Raw genomic sequence first — 13,711 nt, 5'->3', positions numbered from 1 at the left:
CAAAATAATTTTTTTTTGAAAATACCCTTGTATGCTTATTTTTTTTAAGGATCTTTCTAGTGTGTGCCGATGGGCACACACTAACAACTAGTTTTTCGTCAGGTGGAAGATTTTGATTTGTGAGAATTTTTGTGCATGTAAGGGGGCCATCATTATTAATGGAATATGAGTCAATAGAAATCAACACCTAACTAAAAAGTGGTTGTTGGTGTGTACCCATGGGGTCACACTAGAAAATCCGTTTTTTAATAGGACGATCAAATTAAAACATTAATGGTTGGAGCCAATGCACCACATGAAATAAAATTGTTGCATTCATTTGTCTATAAAATGAACATTTGTCGTCTCAAATTATCAAAATTCATACTTAATATTCAACAACCAAAAAACTGCATGGAAAAAGTATTCAAGTTCTGCTTTTCTATTCTTCTCATGTTTATCCTCTTTATTCGAGGTATCCATCCTACAACATATTTCAATTGCCTTAGAAAGATTACAACTTTCATATATAATAATTCAATAATAAAATGTAAAGCTTATATTGTGCATATCTTATAAGTATCTATTATGTATCTTGCATTTACTTGATCTTTAATTATGCATGCAGGTAGCAAAAGTTGTTTTCAATGTACACCATATGCAATTTGTCACGTTTCAATTCACCAGTTTGAAAATCGACCAGGATCTGAAGACTAGATTGTTGAAGTTCACAATCCATACCGTTGTACTCAAGAAAATGTAACACTATCATGCCATGGTTTTAAGCCCGGAATTCCGATAGACCCTCTCCTCATCAAGTATGATGCTGAGCATATCTATGTTCAACCAACTATTCCCCCTTATGGCACCATGAGGTTTGCATATGAATCTCAAAAAAAGTTTGATATGAGTCCATTGTCCTCAACTATATGTTGCTAAATAAAGAATACAATGCGACAAATTACTTGTTTTAATTATTATCGTATAAATATGAGACATTAAATATTGTGGCTTATTTTGGTTTTCAATTGTGAAGTACATTTATCAGTATCTTAACTCAATTTAATTTCTATGTCATTTAAAATGGTACTAAAATAATATTTTGTCATCCTCTAAAATAGACAAAAAATATTAATTTGTTGATATAGTTAAGGAAATATGAAAATAATTTTAAAGTAAAAGTTTCATAAAGAGATTAAGACTACATTTTCTCAAAAGTTAAAATTCATGTAGAAACAACTTTAAGTAATAACAAGACAGACATATCAATTGCATTTTACTTAACTCAAGATATATATAGAATTCATAAAAGTGTAAGACCTCTTTTATACAATTTTTTTATTGCTCTAGAACTATTTATAATGAAAAGAAGTGACATGAATCACCCATTCAATACTTCTATATTCTAATGTTTGTCTACGTTCGAAAAAAATACAAGATATTATGCTACGTGCACATAATCATAATTATTGGATAATATATGTTGTCAAGTATTATTATTACTGAGATTGAAGACTAAGAATTTGATAATTCAAGTAAAAAGGTCAAAGAACCGGCTTCTTCACAACCAAGTCCATCTCCAATATATGTTTTTTTTAAATGAGAAACCTAGTTTTATATCGATACATTTTGGAGTGGACCCCTTTCAAATATATTTATTGCTCGACTTTATACTCTCACATGCAATAAATTATTGTATTTATTCACCTATGAAGTTGGTTGAATTTTTCCTACCAATCAAGCAAATTTCGAACATATATTTTTTGAAAATTCCCCTGTGTGCTTATTTTTTAACGAGACCTCTAAATTAAAAAATTAATTGTGGGACCCAATGCACGACATGAAACAAAATTGTTGCATTGACTTGTCTATAAAATGAACGTTCATCTTCTCATATCATCAAAATTCATACTTAACATTTAACAACCCAAAAAACTTCATGGAAAAAGTATTTAATTTCCTTTTTTCCATTCTTCTCATGTTTATCCTTTTTATTCAAGGTATCCATCCTAAAACACCATACAATATTTCAATTATATTGCCTTAGAAAAATTACAACTTCCATAATAATTCAAATAATAAAATGTCAAGTTTATATTGTGGATATCTTATAAGTATCTATTATGCATCTTGCACTTACTTGATCTTCAATTATGAGTGCAAGTAGCAGAAGCTGTTTTCAATGTACACTGTATGCAATTTGTGACGTTTCAGTTTACCAGTTTGAAAATCGACCAGGATCAGGAGATTGGATTGTTGAAGTTCACAATCCATATCATTGTACTCAAGAAAATGTAACACTATCATGCGATGGTTTCAAGTCCCAAATTCCGATAAACCCTGACCTCATCAAGTATGATGCTGAACATATCTATATTCAACCAACTATTCCGCCTTATGACAGCATGAGGTTTCTATATGTCTCTAAAACAAAATTTGACATGACTCCATTGTCCTCAACTATATGTTGCTAATAAAGAATATAGTGTGACACATTACTTGTTTTAATTATTATAGTAAAAACATGAGACATTAAATATTTGGGCTTATTTTAGTTTTCAATTGTGAAGTACATTTATCAGTATCATAACTAAATTTTAATTCTATGTCGTTTAAAATGGAATTAAAATAATATTACATCATCCTCTAAAATCGACAAAAAAAAAATATTAATTTGTTGATATAGTTAAGAAAATATGAAAATAAATTTGAAGTAAAAGTTTACTCTTTTATTTATATATTAAATTTAAATAGCATTACATATTTGAATATAATATATAATATATACACACACATGATCGTGTTCGTGTGGTTGTGTATCACCCATGTTAATTCGTTGATCAAGATACATAGATACAAATAATTATTTTGATAGCATATATATGAAATACATCATCTCTAAAAATATAACATATATTGTTGTTAGTAGTATATGAAAAACCATCCAATATATATATATATATATATATATATATATATATATGTGTGTGTGTGTGTGTGTGTGTGTGTGTGTGTGTGGGCGCGCGCGCGTGTGCGTGTGTCGAAATATGGTCCTAAAAATTCAAAGGCAAGAAAGGCCCAAAGGGAACAAAGCTCACTTATTTAGGCTTGGTAATGAGAGTAATTAATTAATTGGGCTCCATAAAAATTTAGCTGAACTTTCTGCTATTGAGGTTCATGGGCTGTCAAAAGTTAAGGCCCGACTTTGAGAAAGCCCATACTTGAGGATTTAACGAAGATCAAAAAATTGCATAAAGGATCCGGAACTTATATTTAAAAGATATAGATGACTACTATCAATGACTACAAATAATTATCAAAACCTAATTCTGCTCTTTCTCTAAGACTTGAGGTATCTCCAAATTGACCACCAACTCATGTCCTCCTTCAGAACATGTCACACTGTATGTACTCCCCCCTGACCAAGTGACAACACAAGTTGCAGCAAAATGGAGAGCCTGTGTGCATAAAAAACATAAAAATGCCATAAAAATGTCAAAAAGATGCCATAAAATGCCAAAAAAATATGCATAATAGATGACATAAAAATGACCAACTATTTATGTTCTCACTCGTTCAATTTTTTTTGAGCACTAGGACAAATGACCAACTCCTTCTGCCTCATCTTGTCCCTTCTCACCTGAATTCTCTTCATCTGCCTTATGAATCTCTCTCAGCATTGTAATGATTGGAAGATCCCTAAACTTTCTTATACTGCTATTAAACACCTCACAATGATTGTTTACAAACATATCACTGCAAGGTGTTGTCCTAAAAGCAAACCTGGACCACTGTCCTCTTGGTTTTTGCATTAGCCAGTCATAGCATTTGCTTGACACTTCCTTCATCTTGTCCATGTTGAGTTTAAATTCCAAATTGGTGCTTGCCTTTGCAGCTTTCCACAACAAGTCTTTTTGTGCACCACCTTTAAACTCATTCCCCATGTTTCGAAATAAATGCATTACACGGAATCTGTGCTCAGCATTTGGAACCACAGTTTCTAATGCATTTATCAACCCCTACATAAACAACAAGTCATGTAAAAACATAAAAAACAAGTCCTTGCAGTACAAATTAAAGCATAGTACTCTAAAAAAGGTACCTTCTGCCTATTTGAAATAGAAGTCCATTCCTTGTCATTGCTGATTTGCACATCTCGACATATGTACTCCGAATACCAGTTTCAAGCATTTGTATTTTATGTTTCAACTATGGCCCATGCCACTGGATACATGCCATCATTGGCATCCACACCAACAGTTGCTAAAAGTTGCCCCCATAAGGACTCTTGAGGTGGCAACCATCCAACCCCATAATTTTCCTGCAATTCTCCACAAATGCCTTTTTGATAGGCCCCAAACACACATAAAATCTCAAAAACCATCCCCCATCTATATTTGGTTCTGGATCTTTAGACAACACCTTGATTGTCCTATTTGGAAGCACCTTTTTCAGCTCATGTGCATATTTTCAAACCATGGTGTACCGTTCTTCATGTGTACCACTGATCTTCATTATAACTCTTCTTTTTGTCCTATGCACTGCATGCTTGCTAGCCTCACATTTTAGATCATTCAAAATCTTCTTATGAAATGCATTGACAGGCCATGTTGGGTTCATTTTTAGCTCTGTCTCATAGTAATCTGCAATCCACTTGGAGTTGATCTGCTTCTGCTTGAAAGTAGGGGTGCAAGTATGCTTCTTGTTCAGAGTCTTAATTTGGTAAATGATTGTCCCCTGCATAGGACTAGCATAGATCTTCCACATACAAGGTGTTTCACAAACATATTTAACCTTTCTCCCAAAATTCCTAAAATTTGTTATTGGTCTCCTCTCAATTATGGCATGCTTCTTAACAACCTGTCTGAACAGAGTGGAATCTCTGAAACAGATACCCACCTTGAATGTAGACTTAATCATGTCAGTTTTTTCATTAAAAACATCATAACTGTCTACTTCTTCATCAGTAGAGTTTGCAACTATCCTTTCTTCATTAGAATCTGCATACACGGTAGAATCACTAGGAGTAGAATTCTTTTCCTTCTCATCATCAACGGTTTCATCCACACTCTTCTCAAAAATGAGGTCAGCATCTGAATAATCTTTGTTAGAACTGTCACATTCAAATATATCGTCAGTGCTATTCAAATCCTCTCTTAATTCATAATCCTCATCATCCTCATCAGAGGACTCGTATAAACTCTCTAACTCTCTAACATCCCTCTTTGTTTCTTCTTCACATTTGGTGCTGAAGAGAAACTGGTTATTATCAAAGTCATACTCATCCTGTGATTGCTGTCTAGGTGGGGTTGGCTGCTGTCTTGGGGGTACTACTGCAAAAGGTGGTGAATTTACGACATAGACATCAACATATCTTTCGGCAGGCATGAGTGTGCACATAAGTTCGTCATCAGAGTCAAGTTTAAATAAACCCTTATCCATTGTTGTTTTTGGTAACTTATATCAAAATTGTGCATGCCCCAACACATGTTAATTTCTTTCAACATAGCTGTAATCTCAATTAAACTAATTTGATCAAAATTACAGAAATCAAAATAGTCAACATCACCACCTACGCAAGACTTGGGATTATCGACGAAGTGACCACCATGGTGTAATTTAATTGTAAAATCTTCATTTTTTGCACATTAATCACATATAATGGTTCAGAGGCTTAATATAAGATGTCATCAGTTTCACAAATTGAAACATATTTAACTATTTAAATGGACTTAGTGTTGCACTAATTTGGAGAAAAAGACCATCTACATATTCCGTATCTTGAAATCAGTAAAACCCTAATTTTTTAAGCAGATTACTAACACGGAAAGGAAACCCAAGACAAAACAAACAATGGACATGTTACTCTGTATAATAATAAGACAATATAATACAGTAGTCCACCACAATCAATATAAAATTGAGGCTGGAAACAAGGATGCATACCAGTGTATTCAGGACTTTCTCGTGAACTGTCGATAGTATGATCTTCCTTTAGCCTCCTAAACTAACTCATCTTCACAATTTGTGTTTTTCCTGAGATGGTGAGATGTTAGGGTTTCGAGAGAGAGGTTTAGCGCTCTTTTTTGGAGAGAAATGATATAAAGAAAGCCCCTTTGTTGCAAAAAAAAATATTTGTTCAGCCATGCAAATGTCGACTTTTAAAATACGATTCCCAACATGCAAATTTAAAATAGTACAAGCCACCGTAGTGCAATTTACTCGGTTGTTTTACTGCATTTTTTGGAGCTTCAACATATATATCTACAGAAGATCTAAAAATAATTTTTTTTAGACGTTCTCTATGAATTTAAATTTCACTATTTCAACTAGTTTTGTAAGTAAAGATTTGGCATGGTTGTTTTACATAGCATCATACCAACATCGAAATATCCATCCAAATGACAGCCTGATTTAAGATTTTACGGGAGAACTAAAAAAATAAAAGACAACAATGCTTCCGCAAGTCCTTAAAAATAAATATCTAAGAAAACACAGGCAATCAAACACAAACACCTTGCTGAGTTAACAATGTCAAGAAAAATTGCTGCTAGCTGTAGCAGTGTATATACATGTTTGAGAAATACAGGGAAAAGCATTAATCTTCCCAACAAAGAAGCATCACAATACATCTTCTTACAATGTAGAGCCTTCCTCTCTGTTCTTTTATATACCCTCCAAAGCCTTTGTATTCAAACTTTTGTTTACTATCTCTGATGCTGCTTCTTGTAATATTTCTTATCTTCATGATTGCGATGTACGCCTGTCTTCTCCGGACCACTTTCTTCTTCCAACGCAGCTCTTTGATCATTGGGTTTGCTAGATTTATATAAACTTGGTGCAATTATTGTAGCCCTTAAGAGTATGTAGGGTAGATAAGGTGTGTTGTCCTCATTCTTGTTGCAGTTCAGATCCCACCTTCCTGTGCTAGAATTCTTAATGCTGATGAGATGCATGCTTTAGATCTAAACCTGGAGTTAACTAAAGTTGAACATAACAATCTTTACATATATAAGCATCTTACGATGAAGCATAAATACGTATAAAATCAGAGGGAAACGAGCAAATATTAGATACGCTTTAGTATTTTGATATTACATCACAAACAAATAATCATTGGGAAGTCACAACTGGCAGTCCTAAGCCAAATGTTTTGTTGGTCTGCTGTTTGGTCCGTGTCTACGTGTACTGTCAGCTGATGTGATTCCTTCAAACTGTTAAGAGAGACTGAGTATAGCAGTCGCATGAAGTGACAGATCGACCCATCGTTGCATAATGGTAAATCAAGTGATAGTGAAAGCTAGCATTTTAGAATCGCTGATCATGTGACTGGGTGCTTAACTTACAGTAACTACAATAACTTGGCAATTAGGCCAACATGTCACATGAAGTGTGTGTATGTAGGGCACCCAGAACTGTGGGTATACAAAGAAATAATGAAACATATCTTGGAACAATAGTCCCATACTGGGTGTGCTTTTGATTGCATTATGCACAAAATAAATAGCTATTGGTACACAACTGCCTGCAAAAACATGTGATCATTGCGGGAGAGACACGGTACTGTTACTGACATGGAAGACAACCTGGGTCAGTGTATGATTCTCAAGCCATGAGACTCGACTCTCCTTTCTGGGAACTGCAACCACTTCAAATTTTGAAGGTAAATATCCCTTTCCCTACAAGAAGTAAATGGTTGGTTTTTTTTATAGCGGTAAATGAGACCTTATCATGCTGAGGTTAGCTCACGTTAACATTGGGGTATGATTGTTTTGGATTTTAAACAATGACAGCCTTCGTGGTCCATACATCTTGTCGAAACATGTACACAATAAAATTAAAGCCACTGTAAGAAATTTCTTGCAGAACTACCAACTCGGAAAAAAAAAAAAATACCAGAGCAGCAATCACATAGAAATAACTGAGAGCAGTGTGGCCTTTTGTTCATCTATGTCCCTGAGCAGTTTCTCATATTCCACATTCCCACTCTGTATCTCAAAATGCAAAGCTGCATTCAACATGATATGTATATCAGCATATGAGAGGCTTTACGGATATCAAAATATTGCTTAATGGAGCTCAGGAAAATTATACGACTAGCTCAACCTGAGACATTTAAATGACCTTTATGTGCAAATTTTACATTAATTATGTTTGCTTTTCTAATTTGCAGATGTACTGAGTATGGGATGCATGTTTTGTCGATCAAGAGGGCTTACATAACAAAAGGCTTATATAATTAGTGCCAATATTATAAACCATATCTAAAATTGCAAGATAGAAGGAAAATGTGTTATATATTCATAACACAATCAGAATGGCTGTAGAAACTACTCATACATAAAAGAAGTATGGAGCTAGGTACAAATGCCTTAAATTTAGCCATCAACTAATACTGCTAATTGAAAAGAAATTCTCATGAATCGAAAAGTTACTAACAAAATAGCTTAATCAAAAAATAGAAATTGTGATACCCTAGTTGGTATAGTGAAGATATTCAAGTAACATAGAAGTCCAGCTAGGAACAGCATAGCATAATTAAAGAAGAAGTATTGTATATTAAATAGCAGAATATACCCTACTTGGTATATGAAGAGCTTCAAGTAACATAGAATTAGGCTGTAAACTGTTCTTTGCATTTAACAGTTTTATTTCTTTTTCAAGTTTTACTTTTCTAGACAGCGGTGTTCATTTCAATTTTTTATTTTTTTTTGTGTATGTCTATCTGAAAAGGATGAATTAAACTCTTCCCAGTAATAAAACTATAAATGACTACAATCATATTACAATTAATCAAGTAAAAATCCTTCTGGCAAAAAAAAAAATCAAGTAAAAATCCCAAAAATCGTGCAATATTGTAGGGACACCAAAAACTAAACCAAAACATACATGTGCCACCTGCTCATAGAACAGAGTCTAAGAATGCGAAGTCATAAGTTGACAAAGAATAAACTATTTACATGGGAAAAAAAAGACTATCAGAAGGTTGATAACCAAGGCCATCCCTATATGTAGTATACCCTTTTTTTTAAAAAAAATCCCTTAAATCTTCATATTCTAACAATAGTGCCTCCATAAAGCCTTCTAGAACTAAAATCTGTTGAAAATATATTCTGGTGAAGATAAACATAGCATCTATTTTTCTAACTAAGAAAAAACAGAGCATCTAATTGTGAAAATAAATTTCAGTACTTCCAGACTTTGGGTACACTTCAATTTAATGTAATAATTCACAAAAATGTTAGGGATAATGGCTTCGTAATCCATTCGTCTTGTATCATCTAAACTACAATATCATATCAGGAAAGATATCCAGTAAAAGGACCAACTCCTTAAATGATTAATAGTGGGGCAATCACATTGAAATAACTGAGAGAAGTGTGGCCTTCAGTTCATCGATGTCCTTGAGCAATTTCTCATTCTCTAGATTCCCACTCTGTATCTCAAAATGCAAAGCTACATTTAACATGAAATGCATGTGAAGTTAAATAGATATCAAAATGTTATCGGTGCAGCTGGATAAAATTATATCAAGAAAGCCCAATTAGTTCAACCTGGGAAACATGTGAGACCTTAATTTATATAGCAATTTCATGTAGCATCAATGACAGTTAACAATATCAAAAAGAATGTTACTCCATTGTTACGGAAATAGAATTACATCAAAGCTCATAGGTTAGTATATATTTTATACACTTTCTTAATTCTATGCTGGACTGTGTACGGCATTCATGTTTTACCAGTCAAGATGGTCCGAATAACAAAAAGCTTAAATAATTCTAAAAAGCATTATGTGCTCTATTTATGTATGCCAGATGCCGTGAAAACAATAGAACTGACCAGCAGAAGATTACATAGAGGCTGTTTGGCTACATATTTAACACTGTTTTATGTTGTGTTTGGTCCATTTTTCTGAACAAATTTTTCATAAAACAAAAAAGAGAAAACACTTTAAGAACAGAAACCATGAAAAATCTGTTTTCAAGATATATAAAAGTGTTTTCTAAATATAAAACTCTGTCGATATAGTTCTTTGACCTTCCTCCTCACTGTTAGAACCATCAACTACTTTGCATCAGAATAACTGTATCATATCAGACAAAACGATGTTGCTTGTTTCTAAAAAGTTATTTTTAAAGAACTAAAAAACACCTATTAATTATTGAAACTACCGAAAAACAGTTTTTTACTTTTGTTTCTGAAAACACATATCTAAAATAAGATAACAGAAAACAATGCCAAACACCACCATATTTGATCAAAACAGGGTTATAATGGTTGAGAAACTATCAAATATTTTAAACATTTATACGGGTCTAAAAATATGTTTAAGTACTACTACCACCTGCAGAAGTTTTGGCTAACTAACACTGATAATAGACATAATTTATTATAATAGTAGCTACTAATAGGATATCAAAATCTAAATAAAGTAATTCATTACCAGAGTTGGTATTACGAAGATCTTCTAGTAGTTCCTCCACAAATGCTGACACAGAATTTTGCAGTGAACTGTTCTTCGTAGTTAACAGTTCTATTTCATTTTCAAGATTTACTTTTTCAGACAAAAGAGTCCTCATTTCACAATTTTCTCCCTTGTCAATGTCTTTCTGAAATTTTAGGCAAGATGAAATAAACTCTTCGCTGTCATGACAATATAAATAATTGTTATTAGATTACAATTTATGTAGCGAGTAATAAGACTGTATAGGTTATTTATTATTATCCAAAAATCAGGTATAGCATGAGTAATTCCATGTATAAAATATCAGGAAAACTACTAACACGATGACCACATCATGTCAGCTATCATTAAGATAAATCAAAACAAATATAGAAAACCCATTATCAAATGCAAGCAAGTATCTTGAGAAGCTCACGCAAAAAATTGAAAGGGGAAAACTGGCAAATGTCAGGGATTAGGAGCTGAAAAACCAACAAAGTACCATACCGATAAATTTGGTTGAGTTCAGCCAGTTTTTCTACTGAAATATATTGGATTGAAGTGTTAATGAGTCCACCTCGAAAAAAAAAAGAAAGTCAGTGGGTCCATCCCCCCCGCCCCCCCCTCCCGATCTGTATCGCCCTTGCAGAATCTGGAATTCTCTTAGAGGGTAGGAATGACAAGAATATACATATATAATTCAGAATACAAGCAAATCATCTTAAGGTTTCTGGTGAATTAACCTACCAAACTGGAAATCTTTGGAGATTAAACAAATTTGCATAATACGTTGTAAGAGTCTGCAGTCTGTGCACAAGCACTTATACGAGAAGAGAGAAATAAGATATGCCCTCCTTTATCACAACAATATTTTGCGGCCACTTTTTGGTCTTCATATATATAGAAAAAGAAGTCTTTTCAAATTAACTTTGAAAAGTAATTACACTAGATTACGATCGCACACATAGGCACTGTAGAAAAGCACGAGGGAGATCTACTGACATATCGTGTGAGGATTAAAAGCAAGATCGTGGAAAATTAACTAAACAAATATATTAGTAAGATTACATGTCTATAAATCGACAACAAAGTCAAGTCCTCAATACATTCCTATTTCCAAGCATTAATCTTATGTAACACATCAGGAGGTACTAGAGCTATAATGAATCTTGTGAACGTGAATCTTAGATATAAGCCATTATGCCAACCTAAAGTCCAGGAGAAAATAGTAAGTAAATGGCCTATCCTCACCAAGGTAAATCTTAGAAGCAAGCCAAATAAAGTATTATACCGTTAGATTTTAATGTTATATTGAAGTTGCAGGTAATATGATATAACCAAGAACACATTTCGAATGATTTACAAGGCATATTCAAGCAGCAAGCGTCCATATATACTTGAGTACTTACCGCTTGTTGTCCATTCCATTACAGATTTCATCTCGTTTGATCCTTAGACAAGAGAGCTCTGCCTCTAACCGTTTAATCGAAGCCATCGAATCAGCTACAAAACAATCAACAGAAATAAAATTGAAAAGAGCAGTACACCATACAATCTCCAATAGCAAGAACTTAACTTCACTCACATAGTACATTCTACCTATAAATGAACTTGTGCAAATTAAAAACACACACAAACAAACCAAAACATACACTAAAAGCCACGAAAACTTTACCACAACAGAACAATTTAATAATTATATGAAATGCATCATTTAACATAAACTATAGATAATCGTAAAATTAATGCCAATAGCACACTGATAAAAGAAGGAAGTATGAAATTTGGTCACAATAAACAAAACTGATTTAAAAGAGTCGAAAAATGAGATTACAAGTGACAGCCATTAATCCGTGAATTTCGAAATGCAAGTGATACAAATTCCTCGTTAACTCTGATTCCTTGACAGCATACTCCGTCTCAATCTCACAACACTTTACAATCTCCGATTCAATTTCTCGAGTAATCTGATAACTGGCTTCGATTTCTTCATTTACCTGCGCATCAATTTCACCAAAATAATCCGTAAATTTACTTAAAGGTGTGTGTAAAGTGATGGAATTGAGGTTAATTACCTGATCAAGCATATCTTTAAGAAGAGAGATGTGACATAAAATGGCGCCAGAATCCTCCATTTTGGTGCTGTGCTGAATAACTGATTCTCGCGCCGCTTTTCGAATAGACTGCTTTGGGATGCTTTCCGGTCCTAAGTTATATTTTGAGTGAGCGGAATGCCGCCCTCCAACAACAAAAAACATGATTGTATAATTTATTTTTAAGATTTCTTTTATTATTATAAGAATTTTTTTTAAAAAAAAAAGTTGCCAAAAATATATTTTATTGAAGAATTAAAATCCGTGCTGCATCCCCGTCGCTCAATGTATACTATTGACCAGGACGGAGGGAGTAGTAGTTATTTTAAAAATTAGTTAAATACATTTTGAATCTATTTGATTTGAATTAATAATCAACAGAATCATCAAAGTATTGTTTAAAAAAAAATTGAGTCATCAAAATAAACTCGACATCAAACTCAAATCATTTAATTCAGTTATCTCTCTAAATACGAGTTATTTACGGAGGTTTACACATTATTTTTTAATGTTACCGCAACTAAGTACAAGGTTTTTACTTCTAGTATTCATAATAATATATTTAATTTTTGTCAAGTTAATTTATATTTGCTTTTTATCATATAATTATTTTTTTGTTTTAATAAAAAATAAAAATAAATAAATTTATTAAAATCTAAATATGTTATCATAAATAATAGAATTCACAACCTTATGTTTAGTTGTGATAACATTCAAGAATAATGGATAAATCTCTATAATTATTTTTTTACTCTTTGAACTTATATCTAGAGGTACGAATTTATATTTAGAGATACGTGTAACAGTTTTATATTACAATTTAAGACCGTTTTAAATTCGATGACCAAGTTGATATATTATGTTCGACCCCTTTTTTGTAAGCTCACTGGATGCAAGTAAGCATCATTTGTCCTTTCATCAAAACAGTCCATTCTCCTCCAGCAGGAAGGGACATATTTATGGAGTACAAATTCGTTAGTAGGTCCATATTATAAAATTTTCTCTTCTAATAAATATATTTATTATATTATATTGAAAGATAAAATGAGGAAAGGGTAAAGTACATGACAGCGTTTCTATCGTCTCAAATTCTCAATGCATGTATTCATCCCATTGCAGTTGATATTAGTATCTATTTATAACTATAATTTTTTAAACATTGGTAATTCGAATGCTAACTATTTGAATAAAATTT

The 13,711-nt window shown here is 32.8% G+C and overlaps 2 protein-coding genes across 6 annotated transcripts; both read right to left on the bottom strand.

The window, feature by feature from the left end:
* Positions 1 to 6,380: 6,380 nt before the first annotated feature.
* Positions 6,381 to 6,790, bottom strand: LOC135151305 (small polypeptide DEVIL 4-like). The gene has a single exon (XM_064089324.1). It carries the CDS (start codon positions 6,788 to 6,790, stop codon positions 6,578 to 6,580), a length of 213 nt encoding a protein of 70 aa, XP_063945394.1. The 3' UTR covers positions 6,381 to 6,577.
* Positions 6,791 to 7,539: 749 nt separating this feature from the next.
* On the bottom strand, positions 7,540 to 12,659 carry LOC108213455 (uncharacterized). Of its 5 annotated transcripts, XR_010290010.1 has the most exons (7): positions 12,499 to 12,659; positions 12,258 to 12,420; positions 11,833 to 11,926; positions 10,424 to 10,623; positions 9,339 to 9,435; positions 7,876 to 7,987; positions 7,540 to 7,658 (listed from the first exon to the last, which is right to left on the bottom strand). XR_010290010.1 is itself a non-coding variant. In XM_064089322.1 (6 exons), the coding sequence occupies exons 1-5, from the start codon at positions 12,556 to 12,558 to the stop codon at positions 7,887 to 7,889; spliced, it is 618 nt and encodes a 205-aa protein (XP_063945392.1). In that variant the 5' UTR covers positions 12,559 to 12,659; the 3' UTR covers positions 7,540 to 7,658; positions 7,876 to 7,886. The 5 variants fall into 5 exon arrangements, 3 of the variants coding, with proteins under 3 accessions (XP_063945392.1, XP_063945391.1, XP_063945393.1); XM_064089322.1 differs by lacking the exon at positions 9,339 to 9,435; XM_064089321.1 differs by lacking the exon at positions 7,540 to 7,658 and having other exon boundaries at positions 7,835 to 7,987.
* Positions 12,660 to 13,711: the final 1,052 nt, after the last annotated feature.

The sequence above is a fragment of the Daucus carota genome, chromosome 3, assembly GCF_001625215.2.
Source record: "Daucus carota subsp. sativus chromosome 3, DH1 v3.0, whole genome shotgun sequence".
Classification (NCBI taxonomy): domain Eukaryota; kingdom Viridiplantae; phylum Streptophyta; class Magnoliopsida; order Apiales; family Apiaceae; genus Daucus; species Daucus carota.
Note: the sequence above shows the minus strand (reverse complement) of the source record. Positions and strands in the feature narration are given on the sequence as shown.